The sequence below is a fragment of the Salvelinus namaycush genome, chromosome 38, assembly GCF_016432855.1.
Source record: "Salvelinus namaycush isolate Seneca chromosome 38, SaNama_1.0, whole genome shotgun sequence".
Taxonomy (NCBI): Eukaryota; Metazoa; Chordata; class Actinopteri; order Salmoniformes; family Salmonidae; genus Salvelinus; species Salvelinus namaycush.
The window spans coordinates 24,247,779-24,265,278 of NC_052344.1; the positions used below are offsets into that span (position 1 = coordinate 24,247,779).

At 48.8% G+C, this 17,500-nt stretch overlaps 1 protein-coding gene across 1 annotated transcript in view; it reads left to right on the forward strand.

Annotated features, from left to right (window-relative positions):
• Nucleotides 1–17,500, forward strand: part of grip1 (glutamate receptor interacting protein 1) — a gene marked incomplete at its 5' end in the record, with an annotated part of 120,548 nt that overhangs the window by 78,895 nt on the left and 24,153 nt on the right. Inside the window, 2 exons of the mRNA XM_038978056.1 lie at nucleotides 557–626; nucleotides 7,987–8,132. Of these exons, the coding sequence (XP_038833984.1) occupies nucleotides 557–626; nucleotides 7,987–8,132 (216 nt within the window). The remainder of the gene's footprint in view (nucleotides 1–556; nucleotides 627–7,986; nucleotides 8,133–17,500) is intronic.

Genomic DNA, 17,500 nt, shown 5'->3' on the forward strand with positions numbered 1-17,500 from the left:
GCCTGTGGTTTTGTTAATGATTTAAGCCTGTGGTTTTGTTAATGATTTAAGCCTGTGGTTTTGTTAATGATATAAGCCTGTGGTTTTGTTAATGATATAAGCCTGTGGTTTTGTTAATGATATAAGCCTGTGGTTTTGTTAATGATTTAAGCCTGTGGTTTTGTTAATGATTTAAGCCTGTGGGTTTGTTAATGATTTAAGCCTGTGGTTTTGTTAATGATATAAGCCTGTGGTTTTGTTAATGATATAATCCTGTGGTTTTGTTAATGATTTAAGCCTGTGGTTTTGTTAATGATTTAAGCCTGTGGTTTTGTTAATGATTTAAGCCTGTGGTTTTGTTAATGATATAAGCCTGTGGTTTTGTTAATGATATAATCCTGTGGTTTTGTTAATGATTTAAGCCTGTGGGTTTGTTAATGATTTAAGCCTGTGGTTTTGTTAATGATTTAAGCCTGTGGTTTTGTTAATGATATAAGCCTGTGGTTTTGTTAATGATATAAGCCTGTGGTTTTGTTGCTCTCTCTCATACTTCCATCCTTTCTTTCTCTGCTCCTAGCTCCGTCCAGTAGGAAACCTGGGGACGCTCTCATCATCTCCGACATCAAGAAGGGCAGCGTGGCTCACAGGTAAATACATCAATCAACCTGCTCACAGGTAAATACATCAATCATCCAATCAACCTGCTCACAGGTAAATACATCAATCAATCTGCTCACAGGTAAATACATCAATCAATCTGCTCACAGGTAAATACATCAATCAACCTGCTCACAGGTAAATACATCAATCAATCTGCTCACAGGTAAATACATCAATCAACCTGCTCACAGGTAAATACATCAATCAACCTGCTCACAGGTAAATACATCAATCAATCTGCTCACAGGTAAATACATCAATCAACCTGCTCACAGGTAAATTATCTGAAACACACAACATGCACCACATCAGTGTTGCTCTGCACACCACTCTACTAAACTACACTATGGCAGAGTCAGATATAATATATGTATTTCTGCAGTGTATTGTGTTTGATGCAGTGGATGTTAATCCGTGGTTTATGACCAGGCTCTGTGGTCACTCAGCTCTGGGCTGGAAGGGGGATGGGACCCTGCATGAGCTCATCCCCATAATTCCAATTTTCTAGATCAAAACAGATAATGTATTGTTCGGTGGCCAGGCTCCGTGCTCCGTGGTACGATGTTCAGTGGCCAGGCTCTGTGCTCCGTGGTACGATGTTCAGTGGCCAGGCTCTGTGCTCTGTGGTACGATGTTCAGTGGCCAGGCTCCCTGCTCCGTGGTACGATGTTCAGTGGCCAGGCTCCCTGCTCCGTGGTACGATGTTCAGTGGCCAGGCTCCCTGCTCCGTGGTACGATGTTCAGTGGCCAGGCTCCCTGCTCCGTGGTACGATGTTCAGTGGCCAGGCTCCCTGCTCCGTGGTACGATGTTCAGTGGCCAGGCTCCCTGCTCCGTGGTACGATGTTCAGTGGCCAGGCTCCCTGCTCCGTGGTACGATGTTCAGTGGCCAGGCTCCCTGCTCCGTGGTACGATGTTCAGTGGCCAGGCTCCCTGCTCCGTGGTACGATGTTCAGTGGCCAGGCTCTGTGCTCTGTGGTACGATGTTCGGTGGCCAGGCTCCGTGCGCCGTGGTACGATGTTCGGTGGCCAGGCTCCGTGCTCCGTGGTACGATGTTCAGTGGCCAGGCTCCGTGCTCCGTGGTACGATGTTCGGTGGCCAGGCTCTGTGCTCCGTGGTACGATGTTCAGTGGCCAGGCTCCCTGCTCTGTGGTACGATGTTCAGTGGCCAGGCTCTGTGCTCCGTGGTACGACCCCCAGGCTCCCTGCTCTGTGATACGACCCCCAGGCTCCCTGCTCTGTGGTACGACCCCCAGGGGACCAGGCTCCCTGCTCTGTGGTACGAACCCCAGAGGGCCAGGCTCCCTGCTCTGTGGTACGACCCCCAGCGGGCCAGGCTCCCTGCTCTGTGGTACGACCCCCAGGGTGCCAGGCTCCCTGCTCTGTGGTACGACCCCCAGGCGGCCAGGCTCCCTGCTCTGTGGTACGACCCCCAGTGGGCCAGGCTCCCTGCTCCATGGTACGACCCCCAGAGGGCCAGGCTCCCTGCTCTGTGGTACGACCCCCAGGCTCCCTGCTCCGTGGTACGACCCCCAGTGGGCCAGGCTCCCTGCTCCATGGTACGACCCCCAGAGGGCCAGGCTCCCTGCTCTGTGGTACGACCCCCAGTCTCCCTGCTCCGTGGTACGACCCCCAGCGGGCCATTACCCCACATAATAAAAAACACCGTGAGACAACACACACCATCGTTAGGACGCACGTTTAAAACTCTGATTGCACCTCCCAACTGAAGTGGGCCAGTTTGACGACTGAGTCGCTAGCTAACTAACTGAAGTGGGCCAGTTTGACGACTGAGTCGCTAGCTAACTAACTGAAGTGGGCCAGTTTGACGACTGAGTCGCTAGCTAACTAACTGAAGTGGGCCAGCTTGACGACTGAGTCGCTAGCTAACTAACTGAAGTGGGCCAGTTTGACGACTGAATCGCTAGCTAACTAACTGAAGTGGGCCAGTTTGACGACTGAGTCGCTAGCTAACTAACTGAAGTGGGCCAGTTTGACGACTGAGTCGCTAGCTAACTAACTGAAGTGGGCCAGTTTGACGACTGAGTCGCTAGCTAACTAACTGAAGTGGGCCAGTTTGACGACTGAGTCGCTAGCTAACTAACTGAAGTGGGCCAGTTTGACGACTGAGTCGCTAGCTAACTAGCGGATGTTGTCATCTCGTTGTGGGAGGCAGCGGACACGGTTCTTCAATTAAATCCCCCAAAGTGGAAACGGATCGTGAAACTTCTGTTACCTACTTCACACAGAGAGAGGGAATTCTCAGCTGAGGGGGGTACACACACACACACACACACACACACACACACACACACACACACACACACACACACACACACACACACACACACACTACAGATGTAGATGTACTTTAAACCCCTCCTCCTTCTGCAGTAACTGGGCTGGATGTTCTCTGTGTTTACATCCAGACCCGTTACCAAGGCGACACTGCATTCTGTTTACCACCAGGGCTCTAACTAATTAGCCCACATTCTGTCTCTGCCCTCGTTATGCCAGGCCTTACGCAACCAACACATATGTTTACCTTGTCTGCAGCCCAATTGGCACCTATTCCCTATGGGCCCTGATCAAAATTAGTGCACTATATAGGTATTAGTTACCCCTGCCAAGGAGTCAGAGAGGGAAGGCACCCAGTCCTGTTCTATCTAGGTATTAGTTACCCCTGTCAAGGAGACAGAGAGGGAAGGCATCCAGTCCTGTTCTATCTAGGTATTAGTTACCCCTGTCAAGGAGACAGAGAGGGAAGGCACCCAGTCCTGTTCTATCTAGGTATTAGTTACCCCTGTCAAGGAGACAGAGAGGGAAGGCATCCAGTCCTGTTCTATCTAGGTATTAGTTACCCCTGTCAAGGAGACAGAGGGAAGGCACCCAGTCCTGTTCTATCTAGGTATTAGTTACCCCTGCCAAGGAGACAGAGGACAGGCACCCAGTCCTGTTCTATCTAGGTATTAGTTACCCCTGCCAAGGAGACAGAGGACAGGCACCCAGTCCTGTTCTATCTAGGTATTAGTTACCCCTGCCAAGGAGACAGAGGAAAGCACTGGGGAGTTATGATGTGATTCTAGTTTACATTCTGCTGCTATAGTAGAGGTTTTACATTAATCAACCTTTTTCTATGCTCTTGTACTAGGGTATTTACCGTAACGATGACCTAGCTTTCAGGTAAACTGGGCAGGTGTTGTCCCTTATACCTTTCAGGATTTAGACATTTTGGACATTAGTAAAAAAAAAAAAAAGAGATTATTGGTCATTTTAATAATGAGTTTCTTTCTCTGGATTACATGGGAATATGAATGATGTTCTAGAATGAGGACAACTGAACAGTATTCTGTTTTCTGCCTCTGTGTTGTCATAGTGAAGGGAGGGAAGGGAGCCAACTGATGACTGCTTGGGTTGCATTCTAAATGGCACCCTATTCCCTATGTAGTGCACTACGTTTGATCAAAACTGTATGTTCCCTGGTCAACCGTAGTGCACTACATCGGGAATAGGGTGTCATTTGGAATGCAGACCTTGTTATTGATGCTCTACATTCACCTCACTGCATTTGGCCCATTTTAGCAGCCTGTCAGGGCTCCTGTTAACAGGTCTCTGTGAGTCTCATTTCAGCAGCTTGTCTCTGTGAGTCTCATTTTAGCAGCTTGTCTCTGTGAGTCTCATTTCAGCAGCTTGTCTCTGTGAGTCTCATTTCAGCAGCTTGTCTCTGTGAGTCTCATTTTAGCAGCTTGTCTCTGTGAGTCTCATTTCAGCAGCTTGTCTCTGTCAGGGCTCCTGTTAACAGGTCTCTGTGAGTCTCATTTCAGCAGCTTGTCTCTGTGAGTCTCATTTCAGCAGCTTGTCTCTGTGAGTCTCATTTCAGCAGCTTGTCTCTATCAGGGCTCCTGTTAACAGGTCTCTGTGAGTCTCATTTCAACAGCTTGTCTCTGTGAGTCTCATTTCAGCAGCTTGTCTCTGTGAGTCTCATTTCAGCAGCTTGTCTCTATCAGGGCTCCTGTTAACAGGTCTCTGTGAGTCTCATTTCAGCAGCTTGTCTCTGTGAGTCTCATTTCAGCAGCTTGTCTCTGTCAGGACTCCTGTTAACAGGTCTCTGTGAGTCTCATTTCAGCAGCTTGTCTCTGTGAGTCTCATTTCAGCAGCTTGTCTCTGTCAGGACTCCTGTTAACAGGTCTCTGTGAGTCTCATTTCAGCAGCTTGTCTCTGTGAGTCTCATTTCAGAAGCTTGTCTCTGTGAGTCTCATTTCAGCAGCTTGTCTCTGTCAGGGCTCCTGTTAACAGGTCTCTGTGAGTCTCATTTCAACAGCTTGTCTCTGTGAGTCTCATTTCAGAAGCTTGTCTCTGTGAGTCTCATTTCAGCAGCTTGTCTCTGTCAGGGCTCCTGTTAACAGGTCTCTGTGAGTCTCATTTCAGCAGCTTGTCTCTGTGAGTCTCATTTCAGCAGCTTGTCTCTGTCAGGACTCCTGTTAACAGGTCTCTGTGAGTCTCATTTCAACAGCTTGTCTCTGTGAGTCTCATTTCAGAAGCTTGTCTCTGTGAGTCTCATTTCAGCAGCTTGTCTCTGTCAGGACTCCTGTTAACAGGTCTCTGTGAGTCTCATTTCAGCAGCTTGTCTCTGTGAGTCTCATTTCAGCAGCTTGTCTCTGTCAGGACTCCTGTTAACAGGTCTCTGTGAGTCTCATTTCAGCAGCTTGTCTCTGTCAGGACTCCTGTTAACAGGTCTCTGTGAGTCTCATTTCAGCAGCTTGTCTCTGTCAGGGCTCCTGTTAACAGGTCTCTGTGAGTCTCATTTCAGCAGCTTGTCTCTGTGAGTCTCATTTCAGCAGCTTGTCTCTGTCAGGACTCCTGTTAACAGGTCTCTGTGAGTCTCATTTCAGCAGCTTGTCTCTGTCAGGACTCCTGTTAACAGGTCTCTGTGAGTCTCATTTCAACAGCTTGTCTCTGTGAGTCTCATTTCAGCAGCTTGTCTCTGTGAGTCTCATTTCAGCAGCTTGTCTCTGTCAGGACTCCTGTTAACAGTCCTCTGTTTGAGTCTCTGACAGAGTTAAACATGCATTACATCTGCGTATCTGTCTATGGGGGGGAGTTCTGGATTAGGATTATGTCTGTGTGTTGGTGAGAACTATGACTGTGTACAGTATGTGGACGCATGATGAATAATGGATGTTTCCACACAAGATCATTCAGATCAGTGTTCATGGTGTGAGAGAACAGCATGTGAGCAACACTGAACTGGTGGTGTAACCAGTGTCGTGGTAATTTCCTTTATTACTAAATGAGGAGCGTTTATAAACCACACACAAGTCAGAGTTATATTTTAAAGTCCATCTTTAATTCATATGAGCTTCACCATAGCCCTTTGACTCTCAGATCAATTCAGTGTCTATAAATGAATTCTCTGAGAGTGCTTACAAAAGAATACTTAGTATCTTTTATAGCCAAGATACACACCTCTCAACTCACATGACGAACAACAGATCTCAGAAAGTTCACAAAGGGCCTTTTACTTGAGAGAGGAGTGTCCCATAGCCAGATAGCATTAGCTATAAATTATCGTTCAGTTTGCTCTCTAAAACGAGGTTCAAAATCGTTCTTGGTACTTCATAGTACCAAAACATTACCTCATCCAATGGCATATATCAATTGTCAATTCTAGATACTCCCATCTCAAATACACCCCACCCCTGGACAAGCTCCCTGAGGGGAGTGACTTCTAGGTCATACACTCTCTCAAGATTCATGCAACATCAGAGGGGTAATACAATGGTTCCAGACACTGCCATACTCCTCCCCCCAATGGGAAAATGAGGGAATGACTGGAGTACAGACATTGTGGAGCCCTTCACATGGTTTAACAGATACATTCACATATGAAGACAATGTTCAATTCTGAATTCTCCCTTTCTGATATTCTGCATATTACCAGACATGTAAAAGACAAGCCTGACCTCTCCCTCTCTCTGGGCCCCGAGTGACTTTTCCCGAGAGAAGAAAGGAAAATGCAACTGCCGACTGTATAGTCCAAAAAGAGACATTCTAATGACAAGTATCCCACATAAGCATATTATGTAAATAAAACATATTATTTATCTATGTTACCTAACTAATTCTGATTCAGCTACGACACCAGTCTCACTAGATGAATACACATTTACAATAATAGTCCACAATGTAGAATATAGGATTGAAGCCCGTCCTGTCCACCTCTAAACCCTGGTCTGTGTGTTTCTCCCCCCAGGACTGGGACTCTGGAGCGGGGGGACAAGCTGCTGTCCACCTCTAAACCCTGGTCTGTGTGTTTCTCTCCCCAGGACTGGGACTCTGGAGCTGGGGGACAAGCTGCTGTCCACCTCTAAACCCTGGTCTGTGTGTTTCTCTCCCCAGGACTGGGACTCTGGAGCTGGGGGACAAGCTGCTGTCCACCTCTAAACCCTGGTCTGTGTGTTTCTCCTCCCAGGACTGGGACTCTGGAGCTGGGGGACAAGCTGCTGTCCACCTCTAAACCCTGGTCTGTGTGTTTCTGTCCCCAGGACTGGGACTCTGGAGCTGGGGGACAAGCTGCTGTCCACCTCTAAACCCTGGTCTGTGTGTTTCTCCCCCCAGGACTGGGACTCTGGAGCTGGGGGACAAGCTGCCGTCCATCTCTAAACCCTGGTCTGTGTGTTTCTCCCCCCAGGACTGGGACTCTGGAGCGGGGGGACAAGCTGCTGTCCACCTCTAAACCCTGGGCTGTGTGTTTCTGTCCCCAGGACTGGGACTCTGGAGCTGGGGGACAAGCTGCTGTCCACCTCTAAACCCTGGTCTGTGTGTTTCTCCCCCCAGGACTGGGACTCTGGAGCTGGGGGACAAGCTGCTGTCCACCTCTAAACCCTGGTCTGTGTGTTTCTCCCCCCAGGACTGGGACTCTGGAGCTGGGGGACAAGCTGCTGTCCACCTCTAAACCCTGGTCTGTGTGTTTCTCCCCCCAGGACTGGGACTCTGGAGCTGGGGGACAAGCTGCTGTCCACCTCTAAACCCTGGTCTGTGTGTTTATCCCCCCAGGACTGGGACTCTGGAGCTGGGGGACAAGCTGCTGTCCACCTCTAAACCCTGGTCTGTGTGTTTCTCCCCCCAGTACTGGGACTCTGGAGCTGGGGGACAAGCTGCTGTCCACCTCTAAACCCTGGTCTGTGTGTTTCTCCCCCCAGGACTGGGACTCTGGAGCTGGGGGACAAGCTGCTGTCCACCTCTAAACCCTGGTCTGTGTGTTTCTGTCCCCAGGACTGGGACTCTGGAGCTGGGGGACAAGCTGCTGTCCACCTCTAAACCCTGGTCTGTGTGTTTCTCTCCCCAGGACTGGGACTCTGGAGCTGGGGGACAAGCTGCTGGCCATCGATAACATCCGCCTGGACAACTGTTCCATGGAAGACGCTGTTCAGATCCTCCAGCAGTGTGAAGAACTGGTCAAGCTCAAGATCCGCAAGGACGAGGACAACTCAGGTAGTGCGTACACACTGGACACACATACTGGACACGCACGCACGCACGCACACACGCATACACACACACACACACTGGACACACACACACACTGGACACACACACACACACACAAACACACACTGGACACACACACACTGGACACACACACACACACACACACACACACACACACACACACACACACACACACACTGGACACACACGCACGCACGCACGCACACACGCACACACACACATACATACACACACCGGACACACACAGACTCACTCATCAACACACACACATCATTAGTGGTGTGTATCTCCCTGGTGGCAGCAGTGTGTTCCACCAGTACACATACAGATGGGTCTGCAGCCCAGTTCAGTTCAGATCACACACTAACCTCTCTGTTAGTGAAAACCACTGAACCAACCTCTCTGCTGGTCAAAACCACTGTTCCAACCTCTCTGTTAGTGAAAACCACTGTACCAACCTCTCTGCTGGTCAAAACCACTGTTCCAACCTCTCTGTTAGTCAAAACCACTGTACCAACCTCTCTGTTAGTCAAAACCACTGTTCCAACCTCTCTGCTAGTTAGAACCACTGTACCAACCTCTCTGCTGGCCAAAACCACTGTTCCAACCTCTCTGTTAGTCAAAACCACTGTTCCAACCTCTCTGTTAGTCAAAACCACTGTACCAACCTCTCTGTTAGTCAAAACCACTGTACCAACCTCTATGTTAGTCAAAACCACTGTTCCAACCTCTCTGTTAGTCAAAACCACTGTACCAACCTCTCTGTTAGTCAAAACCACTGTACCAACCTCTCTGTTAGTCAAAACCACTGTACCAACCTCTCTGTTAGTCAAAACCACTGTACCAACCTCTCTGCTAGTCAAAACCACTGTACCAACCTCTCTGTTAGTCAAAACCACTGTACCAACCTCTCTGTTAGTCAAAACCACTGAACCAACCTCTATGTTAGTCAAAACCACTGTGCCAACCTCTCTGCTAGTCAAAACCACTGAACCAACCTCTCTGTTAGTCAAAACTACTGTACCAACCTCTCTGTTAGTCAAAACCACTGAACCAACCTCTCTGCTAGTCAAAACCACTGTACCAACCTCTCTGTTAGTCAAAACCACTGTACCAACCTCTCTGTTAGTCAAAACCACTGTACCAACCTCTCTGTTAGTCAAAACCACTGTACCAACCTCTCTATTAGTCAAAACCACTGTACCAACCTCTCTGTTAGTCAAAACCACTGTACCAACCTCTCTATTAGTCAAAACCACTGAACCAACCTCTCTGTTAGTCAAAACCACTTTCCTTGTTAGATATAATTCACCTGACCAGGCCTGTCATACCTTAAACCAAACATGTGTGAGTTAGCACTCACTCCAACCCACCTCTACAGCCCTAGGATCTAATTATCCATACACATGTTTCTTACATTTCCAGGAAATGGAATTACATGAATCATTTATCAAAAATAGCAACAGAAATGTAAAAAAAATTCAGCTTCAATTGTGAGTCGTATTCAATGGTTCATCCCTCCCAGTCTGACAGAACAACACGTGATTGGTTCATTCCTCCCAGTCTGACAGAACAACACGTGATTGGTTCATTCCTCCCAGTCTGACAGAACAACACGTGATTGGTTCATTCCTCCCAGTCTGACAGAACAACACGTGATTGGTTCATTCCTCCCAGTCTGACAGAACAACACGTGATTGGTTCATTCCTCCCAGTCTGACAGAACAACACGTGATTGGTTCATTCCTCCCCGTCTCCCTGACTGAGTGATGGAGTCAGTATGAAGTCTGACAGAATAACACATGGATACAGAGCCAGGCACCTGTGGACTTGACTGATACTAATTAAGAATGAGTAGAATTTTAAATGTAGAATTAGAACTACAACAGAATGTCTGGGTTGACACAGGCAGCCCAATTCTCTTCTTTTTTTCTTCTCACACTAATTGGTCTTTTGACCAATCAGATCAGAGCTGAAAAATAATTTGATGTGAAAAGATCTGATGGGATTGGTCAAAAGACAGACCTTCCAAAAGAATTGTGCTTCCTGTGTAAACCCAGCCAACGAGAGATAACACAGTCCTTCCCACCACCCTGCTTCCTGAGTCTTCTCAGTTCCCCTTAAACTATTGCAATGCAGCAGGAGACCCCACGACCAATCATCACAGAGCTATTACTCTGTACGCATATTAGGCTTAGATTAGTTTAATTGGTACAAATGAAACGCTCTGTTTGTTCAATCAGACCATTAACAACCAACGCACCAAACCCTGCCCCCCGGGGACGTGATGAACCAATCGGCTCACAGAGGGGGGCAGAATCAAACTGACATCCGACATCCATGTTTACTGATGTATCTATCTCTATGTCTCTTAAATGGCACCCTATTCCCTTTAGAGTGGCCCTATAGGCCCTGGTCAAAAGTAGTGCACTATAAAGGGGGAAAGGGGTGTGATTTGGGAAGTGCGCTATGTGTCTAGTGTCTGTTTTGTTCCTTTAGTTATTTGTTTGAACGCAGAACTAAATATTTCTAATTGAAGTTGTAATGAAACAGAGATAATCAGGTTACAGATCTCACTTCACTGTTATTACTAATGAAGAGTGTTTAAACAGACACACACACACACACACGCACACACACACACACACACACACACACACACACACACACACACACACACACACACACACACACACACACACACACACACACACACACACACACACACACAGACACAGACACAGACACAGACACACACACACACACACACACACTCATCCTCAAAGAGTTTCCATATTAATGTGTTGCAGGCAGCGTGTATCTGTCACTATAGCTATGTGTCTCCTCCTGGCTCCCCTCACCACCCATAGTCACTGGGAGGAGAGTTAAGGGTTCTCCTCCTGGCTCCCCTCACCACCCGTAGTCACTGGGAGGAGAGTTAAGGGTTGGTCCTCCTGGCTCCTCTCACCACCCGTAGTCACTGGGAGGAGAGTTAAGGGGTGCTCCTCCTGGATCCCCTCACCACCCATAGTCACTGGGAGGAGAGTTAAGGGTTACTCCTCCTGGCTCCCCTCACCACCCATAGTCACTGGGAGGAGAGTTAAGGGTTTCTCCTCCTGGCTCCTCTCACCACCCGTAGTCACTGGGAGGAGAGTTAAGGGTTGCTCCTCCTGGCTCCCCTCACCACCCGTAGTCACTGGGAGGAGAGTTAAGGGTTCTCCTCCCGGCTCCCCTCACCACCCGTAGTCACTGGGAGGAGAGTTAAGGGTTCTCCTCCTGGCTCCCCTCACCACCCATAGTCACTGGGAGGAGAGTTAAGGGTTGCTCCTCCTGGCTCCCCTCGCCACCCGTAGTCACTGGGAGGAGAGTTAAGGGTTCTCCTCCTGGCTCCCCTCACCACCCATAGTCACTGGGAGGAGAGTTAAGGGTTTCTCCTCCTGGCTCCCCTCACCACCCGTAGTCACTGGGAGGAGAGTTAAGGGTTCCTCCTCCTGGCTCCTCTCACCACCCGTAGTCACTGGGAGGAGAGTTAAGGGCTTCTCCTCCTGGCTCCTCTCACCACCCGTAGTCACTGGGAGGAGAGTTAAGGGGTGCTCCTCCTGGCTCCCCTCACCACCCGTAGTCACTGGGAGGAGAGTTAAGGGTTTCTCCTCCTGGCTCCCCTCACCACCCGTAGTCACTGGGAGGAGAGTTAAGGGTGTCTCCTCCTGGCTCCCCTCACCACCCGTAGTCACTGGGAGGAGAGTTAAGGGTTGCTCCTCCTGGCTCCCCTCACCACCCGTAGTCACTGGGAGGAGAGTTAAGGGTTGCTCCTCCTGGCTCCCCTCACCACCCGTAGTCACTGGGAGGAGAGTTAAGGGTTGCTCCTCCTGGCTCCTCTCACCACCCGTAGTCACTGGGAGGAGAGTTAAGGGTTGGCCCTCCTGGCTCCCCTCACCACCCGTAGTCACTGGGAGGAGAGTTAAGGGTTCTCCTCCTGGCTCCCCTCACCACCCGTAGTCACTGGGAGGAGAGTTAAGGGTTGCTCCTCTCACCACCCGTAGTCACTGGGAGGAGAGTTAAGGGTTGCTCCTCCTGGCTCCTCTCACCACCCGTAGTCACTGGGAGGAGAGTTAAGGGTTGGTCCTCCTGGCTCCCCTCACCACCCGTAGTCACTGGGAGGAGAGTTAAGGGTTGCTCCTCCTGGCTCCTCTCACCACCCGTAGTCACTGGGAGGAGAGTTAAGGGTTGGTCCTCCTGGCTCCCCTCACCACCCGTAGTCACTGGGAGGAGAGTTAAGGGTTGCTCCTCCTGGCTCCCCTCACCACCCGTAGTCACTGGGAGGAGAGTTAAGGGTTGCTCCTCTCACCACCCGTAGTCACTGGGAGGAGAGTTAAGGGTTGCTCCTCTCACCACCCGTAGTCACTGGGAGGAGAGTTAAGTAAAGTGTTAATGAACTAGAGTCAGTCCATGTGTGTAATAGTATGCCTGTTAGAGCTGTTCTGAGAACTGTCTTATCCTAGCTCGCCCACTGTAGGGACTGCTAGGTCTTTCTCTGGTGGCAGACAATCTCTCTCCCATCTCTACCTACCTTCTGATGTTCCTATCAGACAATCTCTCTCCCATCTCTACCTACCTTCTGATGTTCCTATCAGACAATCTCTCTCCCATCTCTACCTACCTTCTGATGTTCCTATCAGACAATCTCTCTTCCTTCTCTACCTACCTTCTGATGTTCCTATCAGACAATCTCTCTCTCCCATCTCTACCTACCTTCTGATGTTCCTATCAGACAATGTCTCCCTCCCATCTCTACCTACCTTCTGATGTTCCTATCAGACAATCTCTCTCTCCCATCTGTACCTACCTTCTGATGTTCCTATCAGACAATCTCTCTCTCCCATCTCTACCTACCTTCTGATGTTCCTATCAGACAATCTCTCTCTCCCATCTGTACCTACCTTCTGATGTTCCTATCAGACAATCTCTCTCTCCCATCTCTACCTACCTTCTGATGTTCCTATCAGACAATCTCTCTCTCCCATCTGTACCTACCTTCTGATGTTCCTATCAGACAATCTCTCTCTCCCATCTGTACCTACCTTCTGATGTTCCTATCAGACAATCTCTCTCTTCCTTCTCTACCTACCTTCTGATGTTCCTATCAGACAATCTCTCTCTCCCATCTCTACCTACCTTCTGATGTTCCTATCAGACAATCTCTCTCTCCCATCTCTACCTACCTTCTGATGTTCCTATCAGACAATCTCTCTCTCATCTCTACCTTCTGATGTTCCTATCAGACAATCTCTCTCTCCCATCTGTACCTACCTTCTGATGTTCCTATCAGACAATCTCTCTCTCCCATCTCTACCTACCTTCTGATGTTCCTATCAGACAATCTCTCTCTCCCATCTGTACCTACCTTCTGATGTTCCTCTCAGACAATCTCTCTCCCATCTCTACCTACCTTCTGATGTTCCTATCAGACAATCTCTCTCTCCCATCTCTACCTACCTTCTAATGTTCCTATCAGACAATCTCTCTCTCCCATCTCTACCTACCTTCTGATGTTCCTATCAGACAATCTTTCTCTCCCATCTCTACCTACCTTCTGGTGTTCCTATCAGACAATCTCTCTCCCATCTCTAGCTTCTGATGTTCCTATCAGACAATGTCTCCCTCCCATCGCTACGTAAATAAGAATTTGTTCCTAACTGACCTGCCTAGTTAAATAAAGGTTAAATTACAAATTAAATCATAATAAATCATAATGAATAAGAGACCAGATCCTAGTTCAGCACTCGTCCTCTGAGATGCTTTGAGGAAACAGGCCTAGTCAGCTTTCAACAGAGGAAACATCTTCATGTGTTATACTAACCAATATTCAACTCTCTAAGTAGCAGTGAAAAAACATGAAGTAGTTCAACCAAGTAGGGATTGTAGATGAGTTCTACTTTATTCAGATGCTCAGCCGGTTCTTCTTCTTCAAAGAGTCTCCAGCTCTCAGCAGCTGCTCTGATCTGATCTGTATGTGTGAGGAAACTGTAGCGTAGACCCTCTGTGTTATACACGAGCAGGGTTTCTCTTTTAACGTTCCTCGTCTGATGGAGAGGAACTCACAGGTGGGTTGCACTCCGTCTAAAGTGGTATGCCCTCTTAACACGGAGAGATAATTATCCACTCCCTCTCTCTCTAGGTCCTCTCTCTCTAGGTCCTCTCTCTCTCTCTAGGTCCTCTCTCTCTCTCTAGGTCCTTCCTCTCTCTCTCTCAGGGTCCTCTCTCTCTCAGGGTCCTCTCTCTCTCTCTAGGTCCTTCCTCTCTCTCTCTCTCTCTCTCAGGGTCCTCTCTCTCTCAGGGTCCTCTCTCTCTCTCTAGGTCCTCTCTCTCTCTAGGTCCTTCCTCTCTCTCTCAGGGTCCTATCTCTCTAGGTCCTCTCTCTCTCTCTAGGTCCTTCCTCGCTCTCTCTCTAGGTCCTCTCTCTCTCTCTAGGTCCTTCCTCTCTCTCTCTCTAGGTCCTCTCTCTCTCTCTAGGTCCTCTCTCTCTCTCTAGGTCCTTCCTCTCTCTCTCAGGGTCCTCTCTCTCTCTCTAGGTCCTTTCTCTCTCTCTAGGTCCTTTCTCTCTCTCTAGGTCCTTCCTCTCTCTCTCTCTAGGTCCTCTCTCTCTCTAGGTCCTCTCTCTCTCTAGGTCCTTCCACTCTCTCTCTAGGTCCTCTCTCTCTCTCTAGGTCCTTCCTCTCTCTCTCTAGGTCCTTCCTCTCTCTCTCAGGGTCCTCTCTCTCTCTCTCTCTCTAGGTCCTTTCTCTCTCTCTAGGTCCTTCCTCTCTCTCTCTCTAGGTCCTCTCTCTCTCTAGGTCCTCTCTCTCTCTCTAGGTCCTTCCACTCTCTCTCTAGGTCCTCTCTCTCTCTCTCTAGGTCCTTTCTCTCTCTCTAGGTCCTTCCACTCTCTCTCTAGGTCCTCTCTCTCTCTAGGTCCTCTCTCTCTCTAGGTCCTTCCACTCTCTCTCTAGGTCCTCTCTCTCTCTCTAGGTCCTTCCTCTCTCTCTCTAGGTCCTTCCTCTCTCTCTCAGGGTCCTCTCTCTCTCTCTCTCTCTAGGTCCTTTCTCTCTCTCTAGGTCCTTCCTCTCTCTCTCTCTAGGTCCTCTCTCTCTCTAGGTCCTCTCTCTCTCTCTAGGTCCTTCCACTCTCTCTCTAGGTCCTCTCTCTCTCTCTCTAGGTCCTTTCTCTCTCTCTAGGTCCTTCCACTCTCTCTCTAGGTCCTCTCTCTCTCTCTCTAGGTCCTTTCTCTCTCTCTAGGTCCTTCCACTCTCTCTCTAGGTCCTCTCTCTCTCTCTCTAGGTCCTTTCTCTCTCTCTAGGTCCTTCCTCTCTCTCTCTCTAGGTCCTCTCTCTCTCTAGGTCCTCTCTCTCTCTCTAGGTCCTTCCACTATCTCTCTAGGTCCTCTCTCTCTCTCTAGGTCCTTCCTCTCTCTCTCTAGGTCCTTCCTCTCTCTCTCTCTAGGTCCTCTCTCTCTCTAGGTCCTCTCTCTCTCTCTAGGTCCTTCCACTCTCTCTCTAGGTCCTTCCTCTCTCTCTCTAGGTCCTTCCTCTCTCTCTCTAGGTCCTTCCTCTCTCTCTCTAGGTCCTTCCTCTCTCTCTCTCAGGGTCCTCTCTCTCTCTCTAGGTCCTTTCTCTCTCTCTAGGTCCTTTCTCTCTCTCTAGGTCCTTCCTCTCTCTCTCTCTAGGTCCTCTCTCTCTCTAGGTCCTTCCTCTCTCTCTCTAGGTCCTCTCTCTCTCTAGGTCCTCTCTCTCTCTCTAGGTCCTTCCACTCTCTCTCTAGGTCCTCTCTCTCTCTAGGTCCTTCCTCTCTCTCTCTCTAGGTCCTTCCTCTCTCTCTCTCTAGGTCCTTCCTCTCTCTCTCTAGGTCCTCTCTCTCTAGGTCCTCTCTCTCTCTCTAGGTCCTCTCTCTCTCTAGGGCCTCCCTCCCTCCCTACCTCCCTACATTGAACTGTGGGCTATATCTTGCTATACACTGGAAGTAACAGTGTGTTTAATGATTTGTCTGAATCTAGCTCCACGCTGTCGTACAGTGAGCTCCAAAAGGACCTTTGTTGTTGTTCTGGTATTGTATTTGAAATGATACAATGACTATGAGGTTGAATGAGTTTCTCACTCATCATTATTCGCAATTCATTCAAGACTGTCCGTAACCATGGTAACATCCACATGAATTTAGAAGTGTTTAGAAACTTATTCTATTCTTATTTACAATAAAAGTGACTCCAAAACGACATGATACATTATTTACCATTTATTTCTATTTGGCACAAAATAATCGGAAACACAACCAAAACAAACAGCAAATGCATCTAACCCTGGTATCTCTATAGGAGAGGTGATCCCTGGTATCTCTGTAGGAGAGGTGATCCCTGGTATCTCTATAGGAGAGGTGATCCCTGGTATCTCTATAGGAGAGGTGAACCCTGGTATCTCTATAGGAGAGGTGATCCCTGGTATCTCTATAGGAGAGGTGATCCCTGGTATCTCTATAGGAGAGGTGATCCCTGGTATCTCTGTAGGAGAGGTGATCCCTGGTATCTCTATAGGAGAGGTGATCCCTGGTATCTCTATAGGAGAGGTGATCCCTGGTATCTCTGTAGGAGAGGTGATCCCTGGTATCTCTGTAGGAGAGGTGATCCCTGGTATCTCTATAGGAGAGGTGATCCCTGGTATCTCTATAGGAGAGGTGATCCCTGGTATCTCTATAGGAGAGGTGATCCCTGGTATCTCTGTAGGAGAGGTGATCCCTGGTATCTCTATAGGAGAGGTGATCCCTGGTATCTCTATAGGAGAGGTGATCCCTGGTATCTCTATAGGAGAGGTGAACCCTGGTATCTCTATAGGAGAGGTGATCCCTGGTATCTCTGTAGGAGAGGTGATCCCTGGTATCTCTATAGGAGAGGTGATCCCTGGTATCTCTATAGGAGAGGTGATCCCTGGTATCTCTATAGGAGAGGTGATCCCTGGTATCTCTATAGGAGAGGTGATCCCTGGTATCTCTATAGGAGAGGTGATCCCTGGTATCTCTGTAGGAGAGGTGATCCCTGGTATCTCTATAGGAGAGGTGATCCCTGGTATCTCTATAGGAGAGGTGATCCCTGGTATCTCTATAGGAGAGGTGATCCCTGGTATCTCTATAGGAGAGGTGATCCCTGGTATCTCTATAGGAGAGGTGATCCCTGGTATCTCTGTAGGAGAGGTGATCCCTGGTATCTCTGTAGGAGAGGTGATCCCTGGTATCTCTATAGGAGAGGTGAACCCTGGTATCTCTGTAGGAGAGGTGATCCCTGGTATCTCTATAGGAGAGGTGATCCCTGGTATCTCTATAGGAGA